This window comes from Aspergillus tubingensis (assembly GCF_013340325.1).
Source record: "Aspergillus tubingensis WU-2223L DNA, scaffold_6, whole genome shotgun sequence".
Classification (NCBI taxonomy): domain Eukaryota; kingdom Fungi; phylum Ascomycota; class Eurotiomycetes; order Eurotiales; family Aspergillaceae; genus Aspergillus; species Aspergillus tubingensis.
The window spans coordinates 990148-1002371 of NW_023336280.1; the positions used below are offsets into that span (position 1 = coordinate 990148).

General features: G+C 48.2%; 3 protein-coding genes and 1 non-coding gene across 4 annotated transcripts; 1 reads left to right on the forward strand and 3 right to left on the reverse strand.

Moving 5' to 3' along the window:
* Positions 1–821: 821 nt before the first annotated feature.
* On the reverse strand, positions 822–2051 carry AtWU_04089 (class I SAM-dependent methyltransferase; the record flags this gene model as incomplete). Its single annotated transcript, XM_035499200.1, has 2 exons — positions 822–1719; positions 1861–2051. 2 exons carry the CDS (start codon positions 2049–2051, stop codon positions 822–824), a joined length of 1089 nt encoding a protein of 362 aa, XP_035355093.1.
* A 6972-nt stretch (positions 2052–9023) lies between these two features.
* AtWU_t99 lies at positions 9024–9121 on the reverse strand. Its single transcript has 2 exons — positions 9085–9121; positions 9024–9059 (listed from the first exon to the last, which is right to left on the reverse strand). It is a non-coding gene; the product is annotated as a tRNA-Val (tRNA).
* A 465-nt stretch (positions 9122–9586) lies between these two features.
* On the forward strand, positions 9587–10348 carry AtWU_04090 (uncharacterized protein; the record flags this gene model as incomplete). The annotated part of the gene is made up of 1 exon (XM_035499201.1): positions 9587–10348. The coding sequence occupies one exon, from the start codon at positions 9587–9589 to the stop codon at positions 10346–10348; it is 762 nt and encodes a 253-aa protein (XP_035355094.1).
* A 146-nt stretch (positions 10349–10494) lies between these two features.
* AtWU_04091 (tRNA guanylyltransferase) lies at positions 10495–11831 on the reverse strand (the record flags this gene model as incomplete). The annotated part of the gene is made up of 8 exons (XM_035499202.1): positions 10495–10722; positions 10773–10877; positions 10929–11017; positions 11070–11245; positions 11319–11363; positions 11418–11549; positions 11675–11764; positions 11818–11831. 8 exons carry the CDS (start codon positions 11829–11831, stop codon positions 10495–10497), a joined length of 879 nt encoding a protein of 292 aa, XP_035355095.1.
* Positions 11832–12224: the final 393 nt, after the last annotated feature.

Genomic DNA, 12224 nt, shown 5'->3' on the forward strand with positions numbered 1-12224 from the left:
GAGTTTCGGTGGGAGAGAAAAATGTTCAATAGAACCCATTTGAAGGGCTTTGCGTTATTTTTCAAGCCCTCCGTTTCGCTTCTTTTTCATCTAGTTCATTAAGGAGTACCAAAACAAAGGTGGTTTTTTCACAGGACCGCCACGATGATTGGAGATTGTTGGGTCGTAATGGAGTGGCTGGTGTTGAGAGGCCTCAGGGGGTCCGTCACCACGAGCACTCAGTCAACTGCCACGATGGTGCCATTGCCGCAGAGCGCAGTCAGCCCTGGTTGCAGATATTTCCAAGAAGTACAACATTGAGGATGAGAGTGGCTCTTGGGTTCTGGCAGAGCTGATACTCTAGATTCATCCTGTCACATCCGTGAGTCCCGACACCGGCATCTCACCCTCTTGAAGAGCTTGAATATGTTCTCAACTCGAGCAGTATTTTCTGAGACGGCAATCATCCTCATAGTGTGATTGACGATATACGTCGGGTCCGCGAAATCCTTGTGCCATTCGGCTGTCTGCACTAGAGTAGGCAATAATACAACGAAGATAGGCCTGCCTGCGTTCCTGGCATTCGTGCGTCAAACAAGCAGTATTGGTAACGAGTTCAAGTCCATGAGTGGTTTTGTGGACTCTGCTCGCTCTGGTGTATATGCAACTCAGTATGATTCCGTCAAGGAGACGGGATCGGTTGTCACCTATTCTCATCGAGAAAAAAGGGAATAGAAAAAAGAAGTAAACAGGTAGGAGGAGCCTCCCACAAAAGGCTGTATATGGGTGTCCGAAATGAAATTTGCATTACAGCCGGCGCTGCCGTAATTATTTCAGCATTTTCAAAGGGACGGGCCGCCCGGCTTCCGTGCCTGATATATGTGTAAGATGTTGTAAGCGTGGATTTCCTTGTTGAAGGCCTGTGACTTAACCTCCGCCGTGATTTGTCTGATTCTCTCCAAGTCCCAGTGAAAGATGCGACTGAAAGGGGCGAGGCTGAGCGTCTCGATACTTTCAGAGATTGCAAGGTTATACCAACGGGCTACCTTCTTCTCATGTTCATCATGGTGCCAAGGGTTTAGAGGCAACCCCACCATCTGATGGTCGATTTGAGTAAAGCCTGCCTCCTCAAGGTGTCTGATGGTATCCCGGGAGCTGTGCGCTATGGGCCTCATAGTATCTTGCGTCGCCTGCTTCAGGTACTGGTACCATTCCCGGAGTGCCAGTCCATCCAGGGAGCGATCATCGCAGCGGGGTTCGAAATCTATTTCCACTTGTTCAAACCATGCCCCAGGCTGAAGGTGCCTTAAGATTCGCTTGTAGAGATTCGGCCAGCCCAGAACACTGCCGGAACCCATCTGCAGGTGGATTAGATCCCAAGAATTCTCCCCAAGTGTCCATGGCGCCTCAAAGTCAAAAGGCGCGTAGAACTCGCAGTTGTCAGGGTGGTTGGGAGGCTGTATAGGTGCTAGATCTACCCCAGCCACGAAAGCATTGGGATACTTATGGGCCACGTCAATGGCCCAGATCCCCGTGCCGCATCCCAGATCTAGGAATCTACCATTTGGGGGGTGAGGTGCGTAAATTAAGCTCTCGGACACCCGTGCTACCGTGAACAGCTTATGGAAGATATCGAGACGGTCCTGCTCCTCTTCATCACATGGCAGCGGGTAAACTCCTCTGCGATAACCATGATATGTTCTCCCATTTTCTTCATAGAAGAGCCATCTGTTTGGAGGCCTAAATCAAACGAACAACAAAAGGAGAAGATCCCTGAATTAGTCGCCCGATAGTTGTATAATACTAGCGAATTTGCACAGCACGAGGAATAGGGATTTTGCGGGGTGTGTGGGGTGCACAGTATGGGAAAGGGTGAAGTACCTGGTATAACGGCTTGTCTGATCTGGACCCCCATGACCATCATAAGGATCATCGTTGGGTGGGGGTTCTCGAGGCGGTTCTTGACCTGTGAGGACGTGAATGTCCATGGCCCCCGAGTTTTGCCTGGAACGGCCGGAATCATAAGATCCTAACCCTTGGTAGCTGTAGTTATTGCGATTCGGCGAAGCCATGGTAATTGGTGGGTGCAAAACTCGTCCGATTTCAAACATGAGACCCAGAAGTCCAGGAATCGGTTCACTAAGAAAGAATCCGACTTTTCCTGCTCAAGGTAAGGTAAGGACACAGGGGTGTGTTCAATCAAAGACCGGCGTTCTTGGTTGACGGTAACGTAAAACGCCAATGTTAGCCAACAGGGTGTATGCAGGCTGTGGGTGATATCGGGGTATCGAAAGTCAGGTGGCACATAGAGGAAGTTGAAGTTCGGCGCCGCAAATGAGCCAATGATTGGATTGAAAGGTTGGATGGACGAAAGGATGGCAACAACAAACTCGCCGAATATATCCTCAACGGAACCCAGCACTGGCCGTTGAAGGGAATTGAAGGAGTGGAAGAAAGAGGGGAGTGGAAAGCCGCAGAGCAAAAAGCCAAGGCAAGTAAGAATGATCCAAGTCCACAATAGTGTATTTTACCCCCAAGCTTGGAAATATGTATGAGAGCAAAGATGCACGCACACCCGTGCGCGCGCACACACACACAAACACTGTCACACAGTGGAGAAGAGTATCCCCAAATCTCGGCCGAGGCACAAGGAGGAATGAGGATACTAAATAGGAAAAGGGAAAAAAAAAATAAAAAAAGTCTCCTCCCCGCAAGGACAGGAAACCGTCGGGGGAAGAGAACAAAAGAGAAAGTAGCGGTCACGGCAGCGGCATAGGCGAGAAAATAAGAATAATAAATAGTATCGATAACCACAAGTAGGAGTCAGGCGTTACGAGGAGAGAAGCGACTAAAAGAACAACCATGGATCGGGGGAGGGACGATCGAGAATTAGGTCAATTGGACTGGATCATCGGATCAGAAAGGGAAAATCCGATCCCGGAAGTGAAAGTCCATTTAGACGGCGGAGAGGAAGGGGAGGGGAGGAGGGAGGGGGGGGAGAGGAATACAGTAGAGGGCAAAGGAGAAAAGGCAAAAAGCAAAGCAACCCTGCCTTTAAGGTTGTTGCAGCCGCTGTCTTGACCCCGTTGGGCCCACGGGCGCAAAGGCGGGGCGGTTAGAGGGCCTGGGAAAAAGGGCTGGAATGGTGGGAAACGCAGGGGAGACAGACAGACAGACAGACAGTGAGAGGCAGTGAGTAAGTAAGTGAGTAAGTGAGTGAGTGAGTGAGTGGACCAAGAGCAAAAGAGAGATTGGGTTTGGGGAAAGAAATCAGGGCAAGCAGTAAGAAAGGTGACCAATCTGGCGGCTAGCTAGACTGGCTTGGATTTGTGTTTGAACTACTGCCAGTTATGAGACGTGGAGGTTCCAGAGTTTAGTGGTTTGTTGTAGATGGCATCTCTGCTGCTGCGAGTCAGGATGTGGTCGAGTACCGACATGGGTTCAGGATGCGTCGGGGATGGTGGGAAATGCGCCTGGCTATCGATCTGGCGCCTTCCGAGCATCATTGGTTCCCTCCGGAAGTAGAGCCCCTCCGGCAACCATGGAACATGGCTTCCTTAGCACCTCTGGGCAGCTACACGCGGATCACTAAGGTCCTGACTTGTCTCTGGCTCTCTCTGCTGTGAGGGTCCTTTCTTTCCAACTGACATCCGGAACCTGGATCAATAATCCGGTATTGATCCGCTACTGCCATGTTAACAGTCCCTCGTGTCCTATCAATCATTCAATCGATCAATTCCATCAAACTATCGCCTACCTTAGCGACAAATAAGAAAAAAAAATAAACGTTTGGATGGCGCTTCACTGCCTCCTCAGGGCGACACGTCCAACGTCTGTGTGCCTGCTGTCTGGTACCGATCCCAGGGTGGATGCACGATGTACTAGGTATGTATGGATGGTACATATTGACTAGCTTGCTAACTAACTCACTACTACCACAACATACAGACGCACTAACTAGGGAGTCTGGCTAGTGTTCCCAGGTGTTACCAGGTGGTGCACCCGGACCTACATACTACATGCTATATCCACAGGGGATAATCCTGGACACATAGGCTGTCGGTATATCATACGCATAAAATACATACAGCTTGTATCCACCACGAGTTCGAAGCAGGTAAAGTAGCTTAGCGTCTTCCCATTTGGTCTTTGTCTCTCTTTTATCCTTTTTTTTTTTTTTTTTCCTTTCCTTTTGCTGTTCCTTTTTTTTTTTTCGTTTTTCTTTTCTTCCCTCTTTTTATTTCCTCTTTTGTTTTTGTCTCCCTTTTTGGCCTCTACTTAGTATTTCCGAGCTTTTGATTTTTCCCTTTTCCGGTTTCTCTTTTCCATATGCTTTACCCATTTCGGGCAGAATTGAATTTCTTTATATTGGTATCCTTTTCTAGTCTACCACTTCTTCTCTATCCTCAGCATTTCCCTCCCTTTCCCTTCGCTTCCAAAAAGCCAAGAAGCAGAGCATGGATACACTAACTTCGGGTCGCCAAAAACCAGTTCTCACCCAGATTGATAACTCTGGGTCAGTTCGAGGCTGGCGGTAAATGATTGGTGTTGAAGATGTCGCTGGTATTCCGTCCTTCTAGTACGACACCCTGCCTCCCAACCGGTACCACAGGAGATTCAACCCTTCGTCTTTTTTTTTGGCCTGAGGCTCTGATACGAGTTCCCATTGCCTCGGTTCGCGGCTTGTATGTATCCGTCTTACCAGTAACAAGACGAGCAAGGAAATAACGGTGATCACAATAATGGGGGATCATCCGGATATACAGTGAGTGTGAGGGTGTACCAAAAGGGAAATAAAATCACAGAGGAAAATGAGGGAAAATAGAAGAAAAAAATCCTGGGCAAGAAAACTCCACCAAAAACCATCTTGTCTTATGGCTTAGAGTAGGTTAGGGCAGGATCAGTTTGCCCGACGCTATAAAACGGAGGTTTGTGAGGGGGGAAAAGAATAATGAACCAAAGAGATTGAAACGAGCCAGGATCGAGGGAAGACAGCAACCATGGATGGGTCCTCAATCAAATTTAGCCCAAGTGACTTCCGGGCGGGATGCGGACCGTCTCCCACACTTAGTTGAATAAAGGAAAGTTTCCTCGGGGGAGCCACTAACGCACAATATCTCCGTGGGCCTAGCGGTCGCTGCCCGCATTCTCAGGCATGCAAGCGTCAGGCAGCGTTACCAACACTCTGGTTGAAGGATTTGAAGCTTCGGACGTGCTTCCCTTTCAACCCTCGCCCGTAGCGCCCGCAGCGCCCACCACAGGCAAACCAAAACCCGTTCCAACCCTCCATCGTTCAGGGTCACTAAACCCACGGCATTGCGTGCAGCCGCTCCGGAGTGGATCAATTTGCTGAGGGCGCTCCGTATCTGTCTCTCGTAGCGCTAGATACATTGTATCTCACTGGCTAGAGAGACAAGAGACTCAGACTCCTTACACGCACGCTGGTCGTTGGTTCCACTCAGGCTCCATCCTGGACGACTACTAACTAGTAGCCCGTGGCTGTGGGCATGGACATCATGAGTTCTGGTCCTATTAAGTATTGGACAAGACTTTCCAGGAAAGCCAGGAAAGGATCATGATCGGAGATTATCATGATACTCATCACATCATGACCTCGTTGCGGGTAATCAGGAATAACTCCTCAGGTGGGGGCATGTTGGGAGGAAGGAAAGCCCACTCCTTCTCGACACCTCCAACAGACAAGAAAAAGAAGGTTTTACTCTGTACTACCTCAATTATTCTCGGGATTCTTCGAAGTGTTCCTCAGCCGTACTATCTATCATACCCACCACTTGGAAGATTAGTGAAAGTATGGGAGGCTGGCTGGGAGGGGGCTACGTTACATCCAGCTATTCCTGGACGGGCTGCACCATGGAACTCAATATATCGGGACAACATGCTGGATCAGCGTTGGGAGCTGAGGCTTGTGATTCATCCCGAACGGTTGGACAAACAATATGTTAGGGGAGAGGGGGTGTGGAGGTCAAATAAAATAAGTATAATAAAAAATAAAAATATAAATATAAAAAGAGGAAAGCCAGAAGAAGGCTAAATTCAAAACCGAACAAAAGATCCAAGGCTCTCTCCCTGTCTGCCTCTCTCTTTCTCCCTCTCTCCCAAAAGAAGCAAAAAAATCAAAGAGGAAAAGAGAGCGCAAGAAAAAGAACTGGGCAGGTGGCGGAGGGATGGACGGTCAGCGCCGTGAGCCGGGCACACTATGTGCTTAGGTCGACGCATGTAGTATGTACTCCGTATGCAAGTTGTCCCTCCTGTACTCCATACATACATCGTACATGTGTCCTTCCAATCCATCCCATGGTCACCCGCCCGCTTGGCGCCCGAACCAGCCTGGCGTTTGGCCTAAGGGAACAGCAGTTGCCTTAATGTAGGAATCTCATGTTGATCGTTTCACCGCTTCCCAGACTCTCGGGTCGATGGTGATGATGCATGCATCATCCTTCTATGCGTTGTACTTGGTGCCTGGTCAAACCGGCTGTTCTCACTTGCTCGGCCTGCATACACCGGAGACTTGGGATTTCCCCTTCCCCTCTCTCTCTCTCCCTCTCTCTCCTCTCTCCTCTCTCCCTTCACACACAGTAATCACACGCACTGACGACTGGTTCTCGGTTGTTCTTACCTCTACTAGTCTTTCAATTTATCTACTTGATGGCTGTGAACCATACAAGTCATGCCTCTTATTTTATTTCTTATTTTTACTGTATGTGGTACAGACGTGCATTAAGTCATTCATTACTGGATGCGTCCAGAAGATAGGCACTTTTTTTGACGCTTGCTCCTCCGCGCTACTAGTACCTTCCTTAATGGCCACTTCACTTTCCCATTGTTCGTTGACAAGTCAACCTCTTACCCCCGACTTGAGTTCCACGAATCTCTGCAGACCAACATTGCTGCAAGGCTCGCATTTATTTACCCTAAATGACACAACCTAATAACCAAGGGTTGATTTCGGGAAGGAAGGAAGGGAGAGAGTGAGAGCTCTGGTTGTTTCTTCCCGGCTATCTCCTTCCTTTGGGGAATCATCACGGGGCACGTACTATACTAGCTGGCTTAGTACTTCAGGCCCCCCTCTCATAATCCAACTAGATGGTTGGCAGCAATTACCGACCAAAAAATTTGCCCCATCGAGGTTTAACTCGATTATGCAGTTCTGGGTTAATTACACGACCAGCAAGTTAATAGCCCCGATAGTTAGATGCGCACTCACTGCAGAACTATACCTACCCTTCACCTCTACAGACTTACGGTGTTGGTTTCTAAGCACAAACCCCCTGCTTGCTCCGACCTCAGAATGGAGTCGTCGTGGCTTCATCCACCGTCGACGCCCGGCCCGGTTTCCAGTGTTCCCCATCGGAAATATCAACCCATACGACTGCTGCCCCATGATTTGCCCAACCGTCTGGCCTTCGGAGTCGGCCGTTGCCCGTCAACAATCGACCTTCCTTTCGGGGATGATGTTGGGACCAGTTGCGGTCTGTTCGTTATAACCAAAGCCGATTTGTGGTGCCGTGCATCGCAAAGCTCTCGGTCTGTTGTGGCTGTTCTTTCGAAATCTGGTGACTATATTTTACCTACTATTATGTAGGGGGAGCTTCAGCTAACGCAGTTACCGTCTGATTTCTTGCATTCGTGTTTGCCTTGCGGAACGTGTCCGTCTATCATTAAATACAGCTACTTTTACCGTTACGGTTCCCGTCCAATCAGCGAGGCATGGCTTGACATACAAAGGAGCCCCGATTATGAGGCTCACCATTGAACCTTATACAGACAAGGGTAGCTGAGTACTTACCTACAAAAAATCACATGGTATCTACGACTGGAGACTTTCAGTTACTAATGGCTACCGCCAGCCACAGCCACGAATTGATCCGCGTCCGGTCAGGCAAAACGGCAATGAGGCTTGAGGTATTATTAACAACGAATCTCCGAGTAGCCCGTGAGTGATTTTCATTCAGAAAAATTCTTAGCGGGCACGGTCCTCATCGCGCTCTCTAAGATGGTCTTGCACACTGAGTGGAGACAAAATGGCCGTGTCCATAAGTACTTAAATCGGCGTTTTATACAGCAAGGCGGGCGGTGCATGCCGCCTTCATAGCCTAGAACGATGAACTAGCGAACGGTGACAGGCAGAGTGGAGACTTTTCCATCTGAAGAAATCACCCCTTTCTAGGGAGGAATTCTGCATGTCTTACCGCTCTAGGTAGGTAGATAGACCGCGTCGTGGAGGCTTCCTTATATGTTTAATTTTTCTTTGATAAATTCAACATCTATAGCTTATTAATACGGTTCATAGCTAGCTAGGCGCAATCAACCCATAGTGGAGTTAGTCGAGATGTCATTAGAACAAAGAAAATATACTAGTAGTACAAATTAGAGATGAATTAATAGTAGCATCACTGTCGACATGCATCGGTTGCCACAATCCAGCAACTATCCTAGCATTCATCCAGCTTTTTGTTCTTAATATCATTACTACATAGCAGTACTTAACAAATACCAACTCTGTCGGTGTCCTAGCATACGTGTCGCTGGTTAATATTTCTTGTGGTATCATGATCATCAAGTTTACCCGAGTATTTATATTCCATACTACCACATGAATATACCCAACACCATGTACAAACACCGACATCGCTATAGCATGCATACATACCCCTTCAATCTAGACCACTCACTAATCACTTACCAATTGCTTCATAGCGACCAATACTATAACCCAATAACAGCACAATGTATAGCAGTGACCTACCTACTAGTCAAAGAGAGGAAGGAGACCGCGCGACCAGCATAGTCAGTCAGTCCATTTGAAATCCATACCAAACTTCTCCTAATAATGCTTCCTACTACTATTTCCCGTTAACAGGGATCATGATATCGAACGGCAAATGAATAAATATATATCCATATGCATATTACCTACTACGTACCACTATGCACAAAACCCACACACAAACTTACAAACCTAAAGTTGAACCATAGATAAACATAAAAAGAAAAAGAAAACATGAAAGGAGAAAAACCAAAAATAGTCGCGCCCGGGATCGAACCGGGAACCTTCTCGGAACCTCATCAGATAATAAATGATGATGTGAACGAGAAATCATAACCATTAGACCACGCGACTGTGATTTAAAGTTTGAAAAATTTCGGGCTATATTCCCAAAAGAAAAGACTCAACTGGGACCGACCGGTTAGTTATCTTATCGCGCGGAGTTTTTTGCAAACCAGCGAGCGAGCGGGCTTGGTGGTGGTTTGGATTAGATAGTAGTTAGATTTTTTTTCAATCACCCTGTCCTTCCTACACGACCATCTGTCTAACTATCTATCTATCCATCCCTTCGCGGTCGTCGCATTTCTTTGCTTGTGTGTGTTGGGGGTTATTTTTCATAGCGGTCTTTTCTTTCTCTCTTTCTTCTTCATCTTCTCCTTAATTTACATACGCACGCGCCGTTTGCAATCCACCGATCGATTGATCCATCCGTCGAGAATCAGTCAGTCGCATTCAACGAACGACCTACCTACCAACCAACCAACCTACCGACGTTACTACTTCCGAACCAACCCACCTCCCATCACAAAGAAAAATTAAATGGACGCCCAAGCCTACCTCCTCCGCCACGGCTGGTCCGGTCCCGGCAACCCACTCAACCCGAACCGAAGGCCCGGCACACACGGCGGACTAGGACTGACGAGACCGATTCTCGTTGCGCGACGCCAAGGCAACCAAGGCGTGGGGAAGAAGACGACCAAGGATCCCACGAATCAGTGGTGGTTGCGGGGATTCGAGGACGCGCTGAAGGGTGTGGGCGATGAGAATAAGAGTGCGGGGGATGCGAAGCGCACGCCGAATGCGTTGACGAGTGAATTGTATCGGTATTTTGTGAGAGGGGAGACGGTTCCGGGGACTTTGGGGGATAAGAAGAGGAAGGCTGAGGATGAGGATGATGATGGGAATAAGAAGAAGAAGAGCAAGGGAGAGGAGAGCAAGGAGGAGAGACGGGTGAGGAGGGAGGAGAAGAGGAAGAGGAAGGAGGAGAGGGCGAAGAGGAGAGAGGAGAGGAAGAAGAAGAGGGAGGAGAAGGAGGCTAGGAGGGCGAAGAGGGAGAAGAAGAGGGAGGTTAAGAAGATGAAGAAGGAGAAGAAGGAGAAGGCTGGTCCTGAGGATGAGTATCCTACGCCGCCGGCGACGGAGGTGGAACAGACGGAGTCGAGTGGGAGGGATGAGGAAGAGGTGAAGAAGGACAAGAGGGAGAAGAAGAAGAAGACGAAGCGAGAGACGTCTGCGTCGGGTGACGGGTCGAAGAAGAAGAAGTCGAAAAAGTCCAAGGATGAGAAGGCGTCCTCGAATTGAATGTGGATGAATGGGATAGAGGGATGCTCTTTGGCAGTTTATAGATAGATTCGACTTATAGATACCCATGGCTGTGCTACTTGGTTGTATATTCTCACGAACAATATTTGCATTTTCATTATCATTTTTTGTTAATCGTCATGTCATCATGCTACTTCCTTCGCCTCTGTAGGCAGCTTTCCGGGCTTGCCGGAGAGAATCCAAGGTCGTCTCTCCCAGAATTCATCCTTGATGATGTCGACATGGTCGACTACGACCTGCACTTTGCGACGCAGTTTGCGGATCTTCTCCTGCTGTGTCTTGGAGGGCGTGTCCTCCTGCAATGGTGATGTTTCTTCCTGCACGCTGGAGTCTGATTTTTCCTCTAGTTGATACTGTACCTAGGTCAGTAGCCACACATACGAAGCAGTAGAGACATACTTACCTGGCGATATAAGACGCTGCCCTTCTTGTAGATCTCTTCTTCATTGTTATAGTTGATGCCGAACCTCTTGAAGAGGATCTCATTCTTGTCGGAAGACAGGGTGCCCTAGTCGACACTGTTAGCAGCAGTAGCAAACTTTGAGCACCAGAAACTCACCTTCAATTCAAGTTCAGCTTCTCTTCTATCCATCCCACCTTGCAGGACCATAGACCAGAAAGTTGTATTGTAAAGGTTATTGATATGACCTACAGCATATTAGCACACGACGATTGGAAACTGCGAATAGACAAAACTCACAATCCACCTGCCGCCAGCTCATATAATCCCTGAAAATTCTGGAGTTGGGATACATCACTGCTCTTCCATCGAATGAAGGCAGAGCTGCTGGCTGCAGTGGCGTATCGGGGAAATACGTCCCCCATAGATAGATGTAATGCGCCGTGAAAGTTGACACAATGGTCGTTACTAGTTTGCTGTATTCCAAGCAGAGTAAGTCCACACTGCCGGCAGCCTTGACTTTTTGCAGCAGAAGGGGAGATGACTTACGCACTCCGCCGTTCAAATAATTGGCAGTTGGGATGAAAAGCGAAACTAATCTCAAGTCAATACCACCCCATTTGACCCTGAGCATGTCGCATCACATACCTGTACTCATCGCTAATACCGTAGGCGATGCAAAGATCAGGAAGATCTTTCATGACGCCGACGGCTGCGGCATTCATTAGGTCTAGGGCCCGACGGTCGTTGGGCTTTATGAAGCCATAATAATCAGAGAGTCTTTATTCCGTCAGTTGGCGACATGTAAACAGCCAGCTCTTATTATAAGGAGTTATTTCAGCTGCTCAGAGCAGTTTCGAAAAGCGCAGCATTATGTTGAAGCCTTGAGAGGGAGATGCACTGACTTGTGGAAGCCTCTGCCATCGATCCGGACCACAATCCATGTATTGGGAAGTAGAACGTCCGGTTGCTCGAATGACTTGACATATTCATATCTGTGGCGGTTAGCAGCTGCTCTCAAGATTTATTTAATGATTAGGAAACATACTTGGAATTTGCCATCTTGCTCTAGACCGCAGTATTCGGAACTGCCGATGATTGTTGTGCAGGAAAAGCCGTCGGGCTGGCGAGGGAGGATGAATCATGAAGATTTGGGTGGGGATGAGGGACGAACCGAACCGTCCCTCCACGGCCAGCGTTGCGCTGCTTTGCACCAATTGCTCTTAGCATCTCTGGTTGGTATAAACTACTTCGACGACAATGCTTTCGACTAGAGCTTTCGCCTTTGATTACTACAGTAAATTGCAGGTATACAGAAAAGTGGATCATATCGAGAGGATAAGAAAGGCATGCTATGTGCCACAAAATGACTTCTACCGTCACTAGCTAAGAAATTGAAAGAATGCCTAACGCCACACGGCGACCTAAAAAAAAATGAAATAGAAAGAATGGATG